The sequence below is a fragment of the Anabrus simplex genome, chromosome 3, assembly GCF_040414725.1.
Source record: "Anabrus simplex isolate iqAnaSimp1 chromosome 3, ASM4041472v1, whole genome shotgun sequence".
In the NCBI taxonomy this organism is placed as follows: Eukaryota; Metazoa; Arthropoda; class Insecta; order Orthoptera; family Tettigoniidae; genus Anabrus; species Anabrus simplex.
This window is the reverse complement of record NC_090267.1, coordinates 270,783,856-270,798,898: the sequence shown is the minus strand read 5'-3', so window position 1 is coordinate 270,798,898 and position 15,043 is coordinate 270,783,856. Positions and strand designations below refer to the sequence as shown.

General features: G+C 38.2%; 1 protein-coding gene across 1 annotated transcript in view; it reads right to left on the bottom strand.

Moving 5' to 3' along the window:
• Sbf (SET domain binding factor) overlaps positions 1-15,043 on the bottom strand; it is an 851,001-nt gene that overhangs the window by 434,965 nt on the left and 400,993 nt on the right. The window contains exons 19-20 of the mRNA XM_067143032.2: positions 8,042-8,217; positions 7,268-7,455 (exon numbers count right to left, since the gene is read on the bottom strand). Coding sequence (XP_066999133.1) covers positions 7,268-7,455; positions 8,042-8,217 — 364 coding nt within the window. The remainder of the gene's footprint in view (positions 1-7,267; positions 7,456-8,041; positions 8,218-15,043) is intronic.

The following is a 15,043-nucleotide window of genomic DNA, read 5'->3' as shown; positions in this document are numbered from 1 at the left end:
TGTAGCTGTATGTAATTGGGTGTTAGGTGTTCATCATGCCTGGCATTTGTTACATAACAAACACATGCGATTTGTTCCCTCTGTAGTTTTATGTTCAAAGTTTCACATAAGTCGTCGTATACGACTGAACCATAGTCAATGATTTTGAATACAAGACTTTGAACAAGCAGTTTTCGCCTGAAAGGTGGTTTACATGAGAAGTTACATTTCAAAATATGCATGGATGACAACTTTTTGGATCATATTTGAGGTATGATCAGACCAGGATATGGTTCTATCGAAAATTAGAACTAGATTGTTAACGGTACCTGTATCTAGAATTTTTAATGATGTAAGTGATTTGAGATAAACAGTTTTCAGGAGTTTTGTGTAACCTATGCAAAGAAGCTGGGTCTTGGCCACATTTAATTCGAGGTTACGATCTGTGCTCCATTCTATCAATCGAGAGATGTCATGATTAAAGTGCATTATACAAGAAGGTGCGTTAGTGGGACTAAAGTGGAAGTAAGCTTGAAATTCATCAGCATACATATGAAAGGCACTGCTTTTAAAGGCTTCAGAGATGTCATTAATATAAATAGAAAAACATAATGGACTAAGGACTGATCGTTGCATAAGGCCACATTTTACTAATTTCCAGTCTGTCAACAAATGCGACTCTTTGTGATCTATGTGACAGATATGATTCAAACCATGACAGAGCTAGAAACAACTGATGATTAACAAAGTCAAGTGCCTTAGAGAAATCAAAGAGACAAACAGTAAGCTGCCTCTTATCAGCAGCTGTGTGTATATCATCTGTAACCTTCAGCAGAAAAGTAGTAGTATTACAGCCAGATTGGTAGGAATTTAAAGTGTGGTATTTAGACATCTTGGCATTCTCGAAGTGTGTGGAAAATGCAGCGGGACACTCCTGGTTAATCTGAGAGAAAGCTAGGGCTATGCCCTTTGTTCTTTTTATATATATATATATATCTGTGAGCTCCAACCTATATTTAACTTATTAGTGTAGGAAGAAAACTTTGTGCGAGTGTTAACCGTTTACCGGCATGGCAAGTTATAAATGTGATGTAAGTTCTAATATTGGATACCCCACACAAGTAAGTACTGGAAATTATAACTAATTCTGGTGATCTCGTACGGCCATGGATTAAAAGTGAGTGATCTTATTGTGGATTTGACCTACATTATAATGCACCCTTTTGGCAACGTCGGTTGATTAATTAAAAACTGTAAACGTTAGATAACAAAATTTTCTTGTACCGGTTATGGACTAAATTCATAAATGTAACTAAATTATGTGGGGATTTGGAATCACTAGTTATGCGTCTATGAGGTTGTATTTTGTGCGAGTTGTTTATTGTGTTGTTGTTCGTGCTTGATTGTCAACTCATTCTTCGCAATTATTTTTAGTTTTATTATTATTATTATTATTATAATTATTTAATTTTGATGTGTATTTTCCTGCCTAATATTTCTTTGTTGTTTGGATTTGTCTTCTAACTGTGTTGCTATTGCGTTTGCTGGCTGACGATTTGTATGGAACCGTTATTTGCATTGTTCGGGACTTTAATTAAATGACACCTCATGTATGCATCTTAGCGTTATCCAAAGCCCCCTCCATTCTAAATTACCTAAGCTGTTGGCATACTGTTTAACAAATGGTAAATGTAATTTCGTACTATCACCCATGGGAGTAATTTAAAAAATTATTATTATGAGATTTAATAACATCGAGTCTGTGAAAAATTGAAATTTGCTGGAAGTCATTTAATTTAATATCTGCCATTTTCTTAACGTTTTCTTGTCACATACCACCCACTGTTTGGGGTCCTTGCATTTGTTTATTATTATGTAATGTGTCATCTCATCTCATCTTATCTGATGGACACGTTTTAATTTTGGTGGCTTTGATGATTATGGGATTATGGCTTGGCATCGGTAACGGCTAGCTCCTGTTGTGTGCTTCCGTGTTCTGTTATTAAGAGTGGAATGTTTATCTTATTTTTCCCTTGATATACTTGATTTAGTTGGGATTGCTTTCTGCTATATTTTTATTGTAATTTAAACTGGTTTCGTTTATTTGTGTAATGTTTATTTGGGGTTGGAGCCACAGTCTTCTTTGTACGTGTGTCCTCGTGTGTGACTTGTAATTATTTGTGTAGGAAGTGTAGCAAATTTCAATTTTAATTCGTGTTAGTAGCTGCGGGCCCGTATACTAATTATCTAGTGTTTATCGTACAACTATTATATATTGGTTGTAACCGATTTTTCTTTTTAATATTTTAATCTTTCTATACCTTAAGTAAACATTATTTACAATATTATTTAACGATATGAGTTTTAACCAATATTTGAAAATTTGAAGAAGCCTGTGTTGATATCAGCTTCATTTATCCCAATTTAAAATTCATTATGAAATATTGTTTCACGTTTTAATTTTCTTTGCATTTTGGTTTTTAATATATATTTAACTGTACATAAATATGATAAAATTTAATATTTAATTTATCAAGTAAAATTCATTAATTTAATTTTAATCTTGCTTCCTATTTAGTAGCTATTAATATTGACCTGGCAACCTTTCAAGCACTAAATTTAAGATCCAGTCCTTTATCCTACATTTTTTGGGCCCTCCACGTGCAGTATTTTGTACTACTGCCCTCATGGTAAGTAACTGTGTTTTGTTTTCATTTTGCTATTAATGTATTTTGCATTGTTTTGTTTGTGTTCTTCTTGATGGGGTTCCAGTAGTGAGAGCAAACACGTAATAATTGGAGACACAGTTTTTAAATTAAATATGCATGGTAGATTTCACCAATAGACAACAGTTCCAAACAATGGGCGACAATGGAAGATAACATTTCAATACACAAGTAAACATGCCAAATAAATTTTTGTTAATATCTTTTCACATTTCAGATAGGCCGAAAATCATGATAGACTGTTTTGGGCACAGGACATACATTGGCATGCTTCCATTCTGAGAGATAAACTCCATTCTGTAGAAAGAAATTAAGTAAGTGCACAAGGGCAGGATGGGGATGGAAGGAGGCAGAACTGGAAAAGCAGAGATTTAACTGCTTTAGTGTTGGTCCTCTGTAGCCCGCCTGGTGGCCATGGTCGTTAAGGCATGAAGTCTATATAGTCTGATACCATCAGAATGTTGGCCAGCAGGGTAGAAGAGGTGGTGGTGTACAATTTCTAATCACTAGACTGTGATCCTGAATTGAATTCCAAACCTCTCCATGGTATTCTTATGGAGTGAGTACATATGATGTTGATGGCAATTCATCCATCGGATGGGGACGTTAGCCTTGAGTAGACACCTTGCTGCTATTCAACAGGAATAGGCTATGTGTTGACATCAGGTTTTACCCTCTTACAACTATCATATATCATGCCATTCATTTCATCTCATTATGTCCGCTCATGAGGTCGACATCAGGATTAATATCCGGTCATAAAAACTAGCTACAAAAACTCATCTCACTTCATACTGACCCCACTCAGAAACTGGACAAGGGTTGGACAAACAAAACAAAATAAGCGATGGACCTTTGTATGAATTTCAATCCTCCTTTCTAGCCTCTTAATTTTTTGATGGGAACAATTTGTAGTGTGTATCACATCTAGGCTATGTTCCTTTGTGTTCTTTCAAGAATGAGATGTCAGTTATACTATGAACAGGATAAGGTGAAGGCCGAGTGTTGGGCGGCAGTAAATAGCCTGACCCACTATATGGACCAACGGCTAAGGGCAGAGGAGTCCTTATAGAAGGGAAATGGGCCCTCAGTGGAGGAAATGCCACCGAAACCCCATATCAACTGTAGTATCTGTACTCCAGAGAAGCGGCTACAAAAGGCATCTGTTCTCCAAGTTAGGAACAGCCTACAAGTTCCAGTTGGCAGTAGCTCTAAATGCATTTGGGAGTGGCGAACCCATCGTAATAAAAGCCTATATGATGACAAGTGTACTCAAGCCTCGGAAAATGCTAGGGTGTTCTCCACAAGCGACGTGCAATTCTTATGATGCTGGGAGAAATGTGAGAAATGGGTGACCAGGAACCAAATACATCAAGATAGCAGCCATCAATGGTCGCGACACTAAGAGGGAAAGTGGAAGAAATTGTAGATTTTATGGTTGACAAAGATATAGCATTGCTGGGAATCAGTGAGACCAAACAGAAAGGAAAAGGTGAGAGGAAACTAAAGGATACACCTTATACTATAGTGGAGGAAGAGAAGCCAAAAATGGTGTAGGTCTCGTAACTAGAAAAGACCAAAAGGAATACCTAGAATCGGTGGAAAACATGAATGACAGGTTGATTAAGGTCAGACTGAGTAATATAATGTTATTTGCTTTACGTCCCACTAACTACTTTTACGGTCTTCGGAGACGCCGAGGTGCCGGAATTTAGTCCCGCAGGAGTTCTTTTACGTGCCAGTAAATCTACCGACACGAGGCTGTTGTATTTGAGCACCTTCAAATACCACCGGACTGAGCCAGGATCGAACCTGCCAAGTTGGGGTTAGAAGGGCAGCGCCTTAACCGTCTGAGCCACTCAGCCCGGCACAGGTCAGACTGAGACTTGAAACTGGTGTTACAGATATAATTCAAGGGTATGCTCCACAAACAGGAAATACAGATACAGATGTAGAGGAATACCTTGAATATCTGGAAGGCCATATACAGGACAAACAAGTTGTGATCATAGGAGACATGAATGCCCAAGTAGGTCAGGAAAGAAAAGGAGATGAAGAGATTATAGGTCCACTTCGATATGGAAAGAGAAACAAGGCTGGAGATATTTTGGTAGACTTCTGTAGAAGAAATGAGCCGATCATTGGCAACACATGGTTTCAAAAGAAAAACAGTCAGATGATAACAAGATAGAGTTGGGATAACAAAATCAAAACTCTGATAGATTACATTTTGGTCGAGAAAGGTAACAGGAAAATGTTGGTAGATTTAACAGCCCTCCCAAATGAATCTTTTGAAGGAGATCACAGAGTTGTAATAGCTAAGTTAAGATGGGAAAGATACAAAAGATGACTGAGATTAGGCAGAGAAAGCTAAGGGTGTGGAAACTGCAGGAGAAGGAAATACTGTAAATGAAGAGTTCCCGACACACATTAAAACAAGTATACCTAAGGAAGACATCAGAAGAGTTGACGAAGAATGGGCATGCTTTAAAACAGTCATGGTGGAGTCTGCAGAAAAGACCTGTGGAAGAGTATCAGGAAGGAAGAAAGATCAAGAAATGCCCAGGTGGAATGACAGGGTAAAAGATATAGTTAAAAAGGAAGAAACAAGCTTGAAAAAAATGGCTGAGAAACAGAACAACAGAATGCAAAACCGAATACAGGCACTGCAAGAAGGAGTGCTCCAAGGTGGTTCAAAAAGAGAAAAAGAAATGCTGGAAAAAATTCATTGAATCTCTGCATGAAGATACAACTGGAAGCAAAAAGATCTTATTCCAGTGGGTTAAAAAGATGAAAAACCCAGGTGAAGATGCTAACTTCATAAAAAGTAACAGGAGGAAGTGATGACACAGAAGCAGGATATATTGCAAAGGTGGTGAAAATACTTTGAACACCTTTACAATGTTCAAAATACCTTGGTACCAGGAGAAATCGAGTGCAGATGGAAGATAAGGAAAATGAGGTGTCCATGGCAGAGATTAAGTGGGTCGCTAAAAGAATGAAATGAGGCAAGGAAATGATAATAGCAGCAGAAGCAGTTGGTCTATGGTGGTTTTACGGACTCTTCAGAGTGATATGGAGAAAAAAGAATGTTCCAAAAGAGTGGATAAAGGGGTCATTATACCAATTTTCAAGAAAGGAGACAGGAAGCAATGTGAAAATTACAGAGCAGTGACACAGACACCTCATACAGCTAAGATCCTTGAAAGAAACTTGGAGAAATGAATAAGAGAAAGAGTAGAGAGAAAATTGGCAGAACACCAGTATGGATTCAGAAGAGACAGGTCCACGTTTGACCCAATATTTACATTGCATCAAATGATGGAAAGGTATTGGGAATATAGAAAGGACATGGTAGTAACGTTTCCAGATACTGAAAAGGCATATGACAGTGTCCCAAGGAATTTGGTATGGAAAACATTGACAGAGGCACAGATTGGGATTGAAACAGGTAATAGCACTGTATCAAAATTGAAAAAGCTGTGTTAGAACCAAAGTGGGTCAAACTGAATGGTTCAGAGTTGAGACAGGCCTATGACAGGGAAGTGTATTGTCTACCTTACTCTTCATTATCATCATGGATAGAATTCTACTTAATATCACGGAAAAGATGATGGGCGAGCAAGTGAAGTCTACGCTCTTTGCTGATGACATTGTAGTTTGGGGAGATAATGAAGAGGAAGTACAGATACAAGTTGATTTATGAAATGGGGAGGTACGAAATTTTGGAATGAAGATTAGTACTGCAAAAAGCAAGAGTTCGATTATGACGAGAGGTAACAGAAAATCCAGGGGAGTGATAAAAATAGGAAATGAACCTCTTTAAGTAGTGATGTCACAAGATGGAAATTTGAATGGGGAAATTGATTTAAGAATACAGCAGTCTGAAAGTTTCTGCCAGTGTGTGAGGGACATTGTATTGAACAAAGATGTGCCAATGAAGTGCAAGAAGGTTTTATACTCGTCCTATTATAAACCTATACTGACCTATGCTTCAGCAGCCTGGATGTTGACTAAGCGAAACCAAAGTAAGATACAAGCAGCTGAAATGAGGTTCTTGAGAAGCATACAGGGAAAGACAAGATGAGATAGAATACGAAATGAGGAAATAAGGAGAAGCGTGGAAATGTGTAAACTTCAAGAAGAGATTGATATAGCAAAGCTAAAATGGTTTGGACACATGATGAGAATGCCAGGAGAGAGAATACCACAGAGAAGATTCATGGATACAGAGACTGCAAAGAGGACTAGGAGATGACCTAGAATGAGATTGAGAAGCTCTGTTGTGGACTGTATTGCAGATAAAGAAGTCGATAGCAAGACAGTACTAGAAGAGGAATGGTGGAAAGATCGAGTAAGGTGGAGGGCTTTGGTACACTACCCTACACAGGGAGAATCTGGAAAAAAGAATGGATGAAGAAGAAAAAGAGGATAAGGTGAGTGGAAAATTATTTTCTTGTAGCAGTAGTGTGAAAAAATATTTAGTAAAATAATAATGAGAAAATAGGGAAGATTCATAAATATAAAATTGAAAATCTGTAAAAAAAAAAAAAAAATCTTACTTGAGATATCATCATCAGGGCCATAGTCTCCAGTATCCGTAATTGGTAAACTCATTCGTCCAGGAGATGTCAGGTACTTACTGCTATTATTTAAATTAGGCAGAACATATTTCTGTCGCTTTGAAGAAGGTTTTGGCTTAAAACCAGCTTTGCGGGCTGTTTTAAGAAGAGTCTTCTTGGCAAAACCCCTGGAAAGGTAAGTATTAGTTAAAATAATATGTGTACTATTGAGAAGAGTGGAACACCAAAAGAGAGACAAAGATGTGACTTAGGCAAAATGTATTCTCCTTCCAGCTAAGCACACCTATAAGTCATATCCTACACATCAATTAACTTTACATTTTGTCTCTGTCATGCCACCATTTATCTAATTATATTCATATAATAACACAAGAGTTCACAACTATCTTTTAATAGGTGAAAAGTACCTGCTTGCTATGGGTAGTTTACGTAGTTTAATAAACCTATAACACACAAATGTGGTATTAAAATTAAAATCAACAAATACAAAACCCATTTAAAAGAATTAACATTAAGAATTAACATTCCTAATTAAATAAGTGTTGCCCAAATGTTCTATGTTAGCAATAAAAAACCACTTGACTCATTTCAAATTTGTAATCAGAATGAAAGTATACTTCAACATAAACTTAAGTCTCATGTATTTTTCAATTACAGAATCTATCCAGATGAAATTTTAAGATAAAATAATTATAAAATACTATATTACATTTTTCTTTAACACCTTTATCACAAATAACATAGCTAACTTACTTCAGAGTGGCATTTTTTTCCTTGCCCTTGTGCAATGGTGTCTGAGGTACTACCACCTGCCCAGTAAAGGCAAAGTGATGTAGGATATGTGCAGGATGGCGAACACGATGAACCAATTTGCGAAAACTCTCGATGTTCTCAGGAGTTACTTCCTCATCAAACGCCAATTTGATGAGCTATAGACAATAAAGAATGAAGATCTTACATTTTATGCAAATTCAATTTCAATTCCTTGAGGGAGAAGCATAGACGAATTATTTTTCACCTTTACCAAACTGTCAAAGGATTTAAAAACACATCAAAACAGACGTACAAGAAGTTTTGGTCCGTATGGCTTCATTTTAAGATATTTTATTGAAATTTCAAACTCTGTAAATACTCTTCTAATTCAATGAATATGGGTTTCGAAGGTTTTGACTCCCTACCAATGTTCTGCAAGATAATGTGAACTGTGACTTTGAGAGATTCACTCCAAGTGGACAAAATCATCTGTATAAATTATAGTGATTTGAATAAACAGAAAATAATCAATACTACAATATTTTAAACGTTCCAATGAAAAGTAATTAAATGTATTTTAATTTCTTATTGTCCTAATGGATTAATCAGCAGAGTGAACTTTTGTGGTTTCCCTAGTATTAAGGCAGCTATACTCCATTATATTTCTCTCTCTCTCTCTCTCTCCAGATTTTTATTTTATTTGTTTGTTTTCTTTCTTTTGTAACACTTGGGCAAGAGCACATAAGATATCAGAACAACTGAACCCATTGATGCTTCTCTTATATAAAAAATAAAAAAAAGCTTTATATCACAAACACTGATAGGTGTTACGGTGACGATGGGAGAGATAAGGGGTAGGAGTGGAAAGGAGGTAACCATGGCCTTGATTGAGGTGCAGCCTGGTGTAAAAATGGGAGACCACAGAAAATCATCTTCAGGGCTGCTGACAGTGGGATACAAACCCACTATCTCCCTAACGCAAGCTAAGAGCCGTATGACCCAAACCACAAAGCAACTTGCTCAATCTTAACCCCTCAAGCCAGCAATTTAATCCACAGCTCCCACTTCTCAGGTGGTATTTAAATTGAAGTTCAGCAGAGGTTTAGACACCATCAAGTTTAAGAATTCATAATGTTAAATCTACGAAATATAACACAATGAAAATTTTAGGACTACTTACCGAGATCAAGTCCAATGTTTCTGAGCAATATATGTGACCACTGCTGTTCAGGATTGTCCATAATCACACACAATATTTACAAAAATGTAAAAGGCAATATAAATTTTTACTCCAAGTCTGCCTTTCCAGAGTGTAAGGGACTCGTCCACAGAAGTATTTTCGGTGGGGACGCAGACCATCTGAAAATTTCCGTTTGTAATTTCCAGGGAAGGCTGAATTTTGAAAAGCTTTTTAGGTCCCATGTATGTATCCCATGTAGAATTATCAACAGAATGTAAATATCACAAAATGAGTTTAGACCTGCCCTTGCCATTGTTTGAGGGAATGTAGAGGCATCGCCCTCTACTATGACTGCGGTAATACGCCTTCCCAATGCAGCAATATGAGCAATATGGGACTAGTTCCCATTTTTACCACCAAGCGCTGGTTTGCTGGCATTGAAACACGATTGTTCATTACAGCACATGTTAAGTGTTTTGTATATTTCTGTTCAAATACCCAGTCTTACCATAAATGCTGTCCCAAATTTTGAGGGTGACTGTACTTCTGCCCGAACAAGGGAGCGGCTACAAAACCAGTATCTTGAGGCGTGAGTCGTTGGTTGAGCTGCAGAAGTGTAGTTTTCAAGTTTTCAAGATGGAATGGGGTGAGTATGAGAATTGTGTGGCCCTGATAGCGTTACACAAGGTAGAGCAATCACCAGGGGAGATTTTCAAAACCCTCCAGAAGCTGAAAATTAGTAAGAAATTTGTTTAGCACACTATAAATCGATTTGTTAAGGTTGGAACTGTGAGATTTCAACCGCGACAAGGAAGACCACGCACAGTACGAACGCCAGAACTCATCAAAGCAGTGGCGGCTCGTGTGCGACGAAATCCGGTAAGGAGACAGTCGGTGATGGCTCTTGAGTTACAGACAACAAAAATGTCTATGTCTCGCACGTTAAGCATTGACCTGGGACTCCATGCTTACAAACAACGCAAAGGACACCTCCTGACAAATGAACTGAAGCGCCAGAGACTCCTAAAATCAAAGTGCTTACTTCAGCGTTACGCGGCTAATGGTCATCGTCGAATCCTGTTTACAGATGAAAAGATTTTCAGTGTTGAGGCGACTTTCAATGCCCAAAATGACAGGGTATATGCCCATTCCTCTAGAGAAGCTGGTGAAAAAGCTCAGAGGATCCAGAGGGGTCATCATCCCTCATCAGTTATGGTGTGGTGGGGTGTGAACCTCGAGGGCACAACGGAGCTCCATTTCTGTGAAAAGGGAGTCAAAACTTCAGCTAAAGTGTACCAGGACATAGTGCTTGAGGGACTGGTCAAGAATCTCAACAACACCCTCTTCCATGGATGGAACCGGAGCTTCCAGCAGGACTCAGCCCCAGCGCACAAGGCACGGGCAACCCAGCAGTGGTTGGAGGCAAATGTTCCTGATTTCATTCCACTTCAGACTGGCCGTCTGCAAGTCCAGATTTAAACCCTTTGGACTACAAATTGTGGTCCAAGCTTCAGGAGATGGCTTGGAAGAAAAGACATTCCAATATTGAAAGCTTAAAGCAGTCTCTTCGGAAGGCAGTTGCAGAATTTCCAGTTGATGTGTTGCGTAATGCCATTGATGAGTGGCCACAAAGACTTAAGGCCTGTGTGCGTGCAAATGGTGGCCATTTTGAATTATTATTTGTGGTTATGGTTCATAATGCATCTATGTAACACTTGTTATTAAGATATTAAAATATCTCTAACCATTTTGAGTCAATTTACTTAAATGTTTGGGACAGTATTTATGGTAAGACTATGTATATAGCCAATCACTCAATAAACATATTCAAATCACACCTTACAACTTAATAACGAAATTCAGTGAAAAACGTACCCCTCCACAGTGGAAAAACAAAAACGTACAAAATAATGTTAACGTTAGGTAGTAAATACTGTAGAAAATAAATAATTTCACACACTTTTCTGTTTCACGTTCTCGCGTTCAGATCTTTCAAAGAACTCTGTTATTTACGCAGCCATGTTATTTAAGAATACAGGAAGAGCATACTCGCAAATAAATTCACTCAATAACTATGAATGTCCGATTTCAGGACAACCAAAGTGAGGAAAGTCACGCAACACAGGCACTAAATAGTTATTCATAGAAGCAACAGGATTTTTATGCACAAATGGTTGTGCTTTCAATACAAAATCATGAACAACTTTCAAAATTCACAGTGACAAATCAGATGGGTACTGCAGCCAGCTGTTTTAATCTCTTTTATAAATCAAGTCCATTGGCACTGTTGAACACACCTTGGTCTTGTCAAAAAAATCAAGCATCTTGTCCGGCTGCAATGTTGCTACATTTGTGCTACTGACACGTATGTCGAACATGGGTGGCTTTTCAGGTGAAGTAGGTGAAGTGCCACTTCACCATTTATTTTTACCAGAATTAATTTTAAAATATATTTTTCTTATGACATTTGTTGGTTTTAAGGAAACATATATTTTTTTGTACGACGTTTGGAACACCAAGAGCTTGCATCACTTGATGAGAACCAGGGAAACTCACGAAAACGCCGGCTGTCGGTCACCCAATTTACGGCGTGTGAGCTTGAGTGAAGACGAGAGATTCAGCAGCTGGCTATACCTCCCAAGTGCCGCTTGGCCTTGACGATTTCCATGACAACCATGACGTCACCCGCGTACTTTCCTCATTCACAATTAAGTATTTATTTATTTTCCACCTAGTCGATACAATGATTGCTTAAGGCAATTTAATGGTTAAAAGTGGTACATGTTCAACATCTTCAGCCACATACCACTGTTTAGATGAAAAATATATAAATTGACATAGTAATGCTTTAGAGGAAGTGTCCTTAAAATTAACATAAGATTGACAACATTAAAACAAACAAATAACTCAAGAGAAAATATATAAATTATTTCTACAATTGAAAGCAGTCGTCAAGGGGTTTCTAAAAAATCCATCCCCTGTGAAATAGCTGTTCAGGGTGGGTTTCTGTCCCCGTGGACATTACAAGCCCCAAAAACACAAATTTCCTGCCGTCACTGGTTTCCACTTCTGGGAGCACGACCTTGGTTTCAAGGGTGCACCAAGTATACACTCTGCTGCATATCTGTCTGTTTCTCAAACAATTAGGTAAATCACTTTGTCATCAAAATATAGCACAAAAACATCTAAAATAGACGCGAAATGCTTTCTTGTACCTGGCACACCTGCGAAGGGGATCTTTTGTGTGCTCGTAACGACATCTACCTCTCGCCACAACCACTGAACAGCGGACAAAGTTATTGCGGCTGAAGCTATTTCTTTTTTTTTTTTTTTTTGCCAGGGGCTTTACGTCGCGCCGACACAGATAGGTCTTATGGCGACGATGAAGCTATTTCTTCTTCATCTGTGCTGTCTACCACTTCCCCAGCAACCTCTTGCTATGTATAGTCACTGTCCATATCACTACCAAAAATATTGCTTCCCAATACATCACTTCCACTACTGTCATCTATCAAACCAATAATCTCCGCACCCATAAGAGAATGAGACGGCCCAGGCATTCCATTGCGACTGAGTAGCCGCTAGCCTGTGAAGCAAAAAAATATCTGCGTAGTATTTGCTTTTGGTGCTTTCCCTTCATAAGTGACAAGAATTTTGAAGTTGGATATAGTTCACAAAATATACTCGAGATGGCAGGAAAGGAAGTAATACCTTTCAATTCAAATACTTTGAAACTAAATAGAGCGTGTCTCATGTTCTATCCCTTATTGATATGATTCAAAAGCAACAGATATCAATCTATTTCGTATTAGATGGCATGAAAGTATGTAAGTTCTCAAATCATAAGGTGAAAACAAATCCTGTGATGCAGCAGTGTTACACGAGTAATAAGCATTCCAACTTCCACCTGCACCGGCTGTTTGTGGTACGTCGAACCGGCTGAACGAGTAGAGTCCCGCAGATGTGGTATGTACGTCGGACTGGCCTGAGTGGAATGGAGTAACCTAAGTGGAATGGAGTGACCTAATACACTGATAATACATCTCAATACTGCATCGAGAGAAAGTTCCCTTGAAAGCAAGCCAGAGTACAGTGTTCATTAAAGCAGCACTCAAATTGCAGTAAGTGGAATGGTACACATCTTGCAAAGACAGTGGATTTCTTATCTAATCTTATGGGATGTATTTCAATGTCTTCATCATCATCATCATCCATTTTCTTCAATGAGAGCCCGCCATATTGGGATGTTTATGGCACCTTTCCACCTTCCTCTAATTATTATATTTCCTCCTTAATTGTCTTCCAATTCAGGTTTCTTCTAATTATAGTATTCTTGATTCTTTTTAACCACATTAGGCTGGGTTTGACTCTTCCCTCCCTTATACCTGGCTCTCCACCATTTGCTTTGGCATACTTTGCCTCTTCCATCTTAACATGTCCAAACTATCTAAGTTTACCCCCTCCATTCTGTCGAAAAGCGGTTTCCACTCCGATTTCCACCCTGATGTCCTCACTTCTTACTTTGTCCTTTCTTGTCTTTCCTCATACTTCTTAAAACTTTTATTTCACTGGCCTGGATTTTATTCTCCCAACTTCTTTTGACAGTGTCCACATCTCCACTGCATTTGTCAGTATTGGGCAGTAGTATATCTTATACAGTAGAACCTCGATTCTCCACTTTTGGAGAGACCACAGGGAAAAAACATACGAGGGAAAATGGAAAATCTGAGAACGAATGAACCATCAACAATATGGCTAAACATCACAGAAATAAAATCTCTATAATTATAATCTTACAAATACTCCTAAACCAAGCCAAACTACACCCCCAATGGGCCTTCCGCCTACCAAGCGACCACTGCTCAGCCTGAAGGCCTGCAGATTACAAGGTGACGCATGGTCAGTGTGATGAATCCACTTGGCTGTTATTCCTGGCTCTCTAGACCAGCGTCGCCAACTCATCGTTCAATAGCTCCTCAATTAAAGGTAATCGTAGAATGAGTGAACCTGGAACAAGCCCTCATATTCAGGTATGAATGCCTGACCTGGCCAGGAATCGAACCCCGGCCCTCTGGGTGAGATGCAGGCAAGTTAGACCGCAGGGCCGGCTTAAAACATTAAACCAGTACGTGACTTAAAAATCTCGAAACTTTACATTTAGTTTTACTGGGGAAACTTCCGTCAGTTTTCCATGAAAACTTCTTTCAGTTCAGCAACTTTCATCAGCCAAACTCTTCGAAAAATCTTATATCGGTAATGCCAAGCCAAATAACAATCGACAATTAGTTTTTAATTCTCTAATCTAATAAAGCATATTACATACAAAAGCGTCCAACATGATGGTTAAATCCCGGTGGTTTTTTTTTTTTAATCTTCCCTTGTAATCTGGTCATCGGTATACTGTTCGTAGTCAGCTTATGGAAATCTTGTACCGCATAAATTAGGCCTACATCGACTTTTAAAGGTTATGTTGAACTCGAGAATATGGTTTTGAATGTAAGTATCGATTCAAAAAGTTCTTGAATGCATTATATCCAATTCTGTCCACCACTAATCACAATCAAATTGGAAAGAGAAAAAAAAATTTAAAATTCATATATTATGGTTATTTGTGACCTTGAGCACAGCCAGAAAGCGTGCTCACTGGACAACTCGGCACAAGTGCGAAATGATACAAACTTTTTAATGTAACATGCACAAATAAAACGACTGCAGTTTTTAAAACATTTTAACACAAAAACGTGAAATTCTCTGTCTTAAATTAGGGCCAAAACAGTAATAGCCAAGCCCAAAACATCCCATGGCTTTATGTATGCAAAATG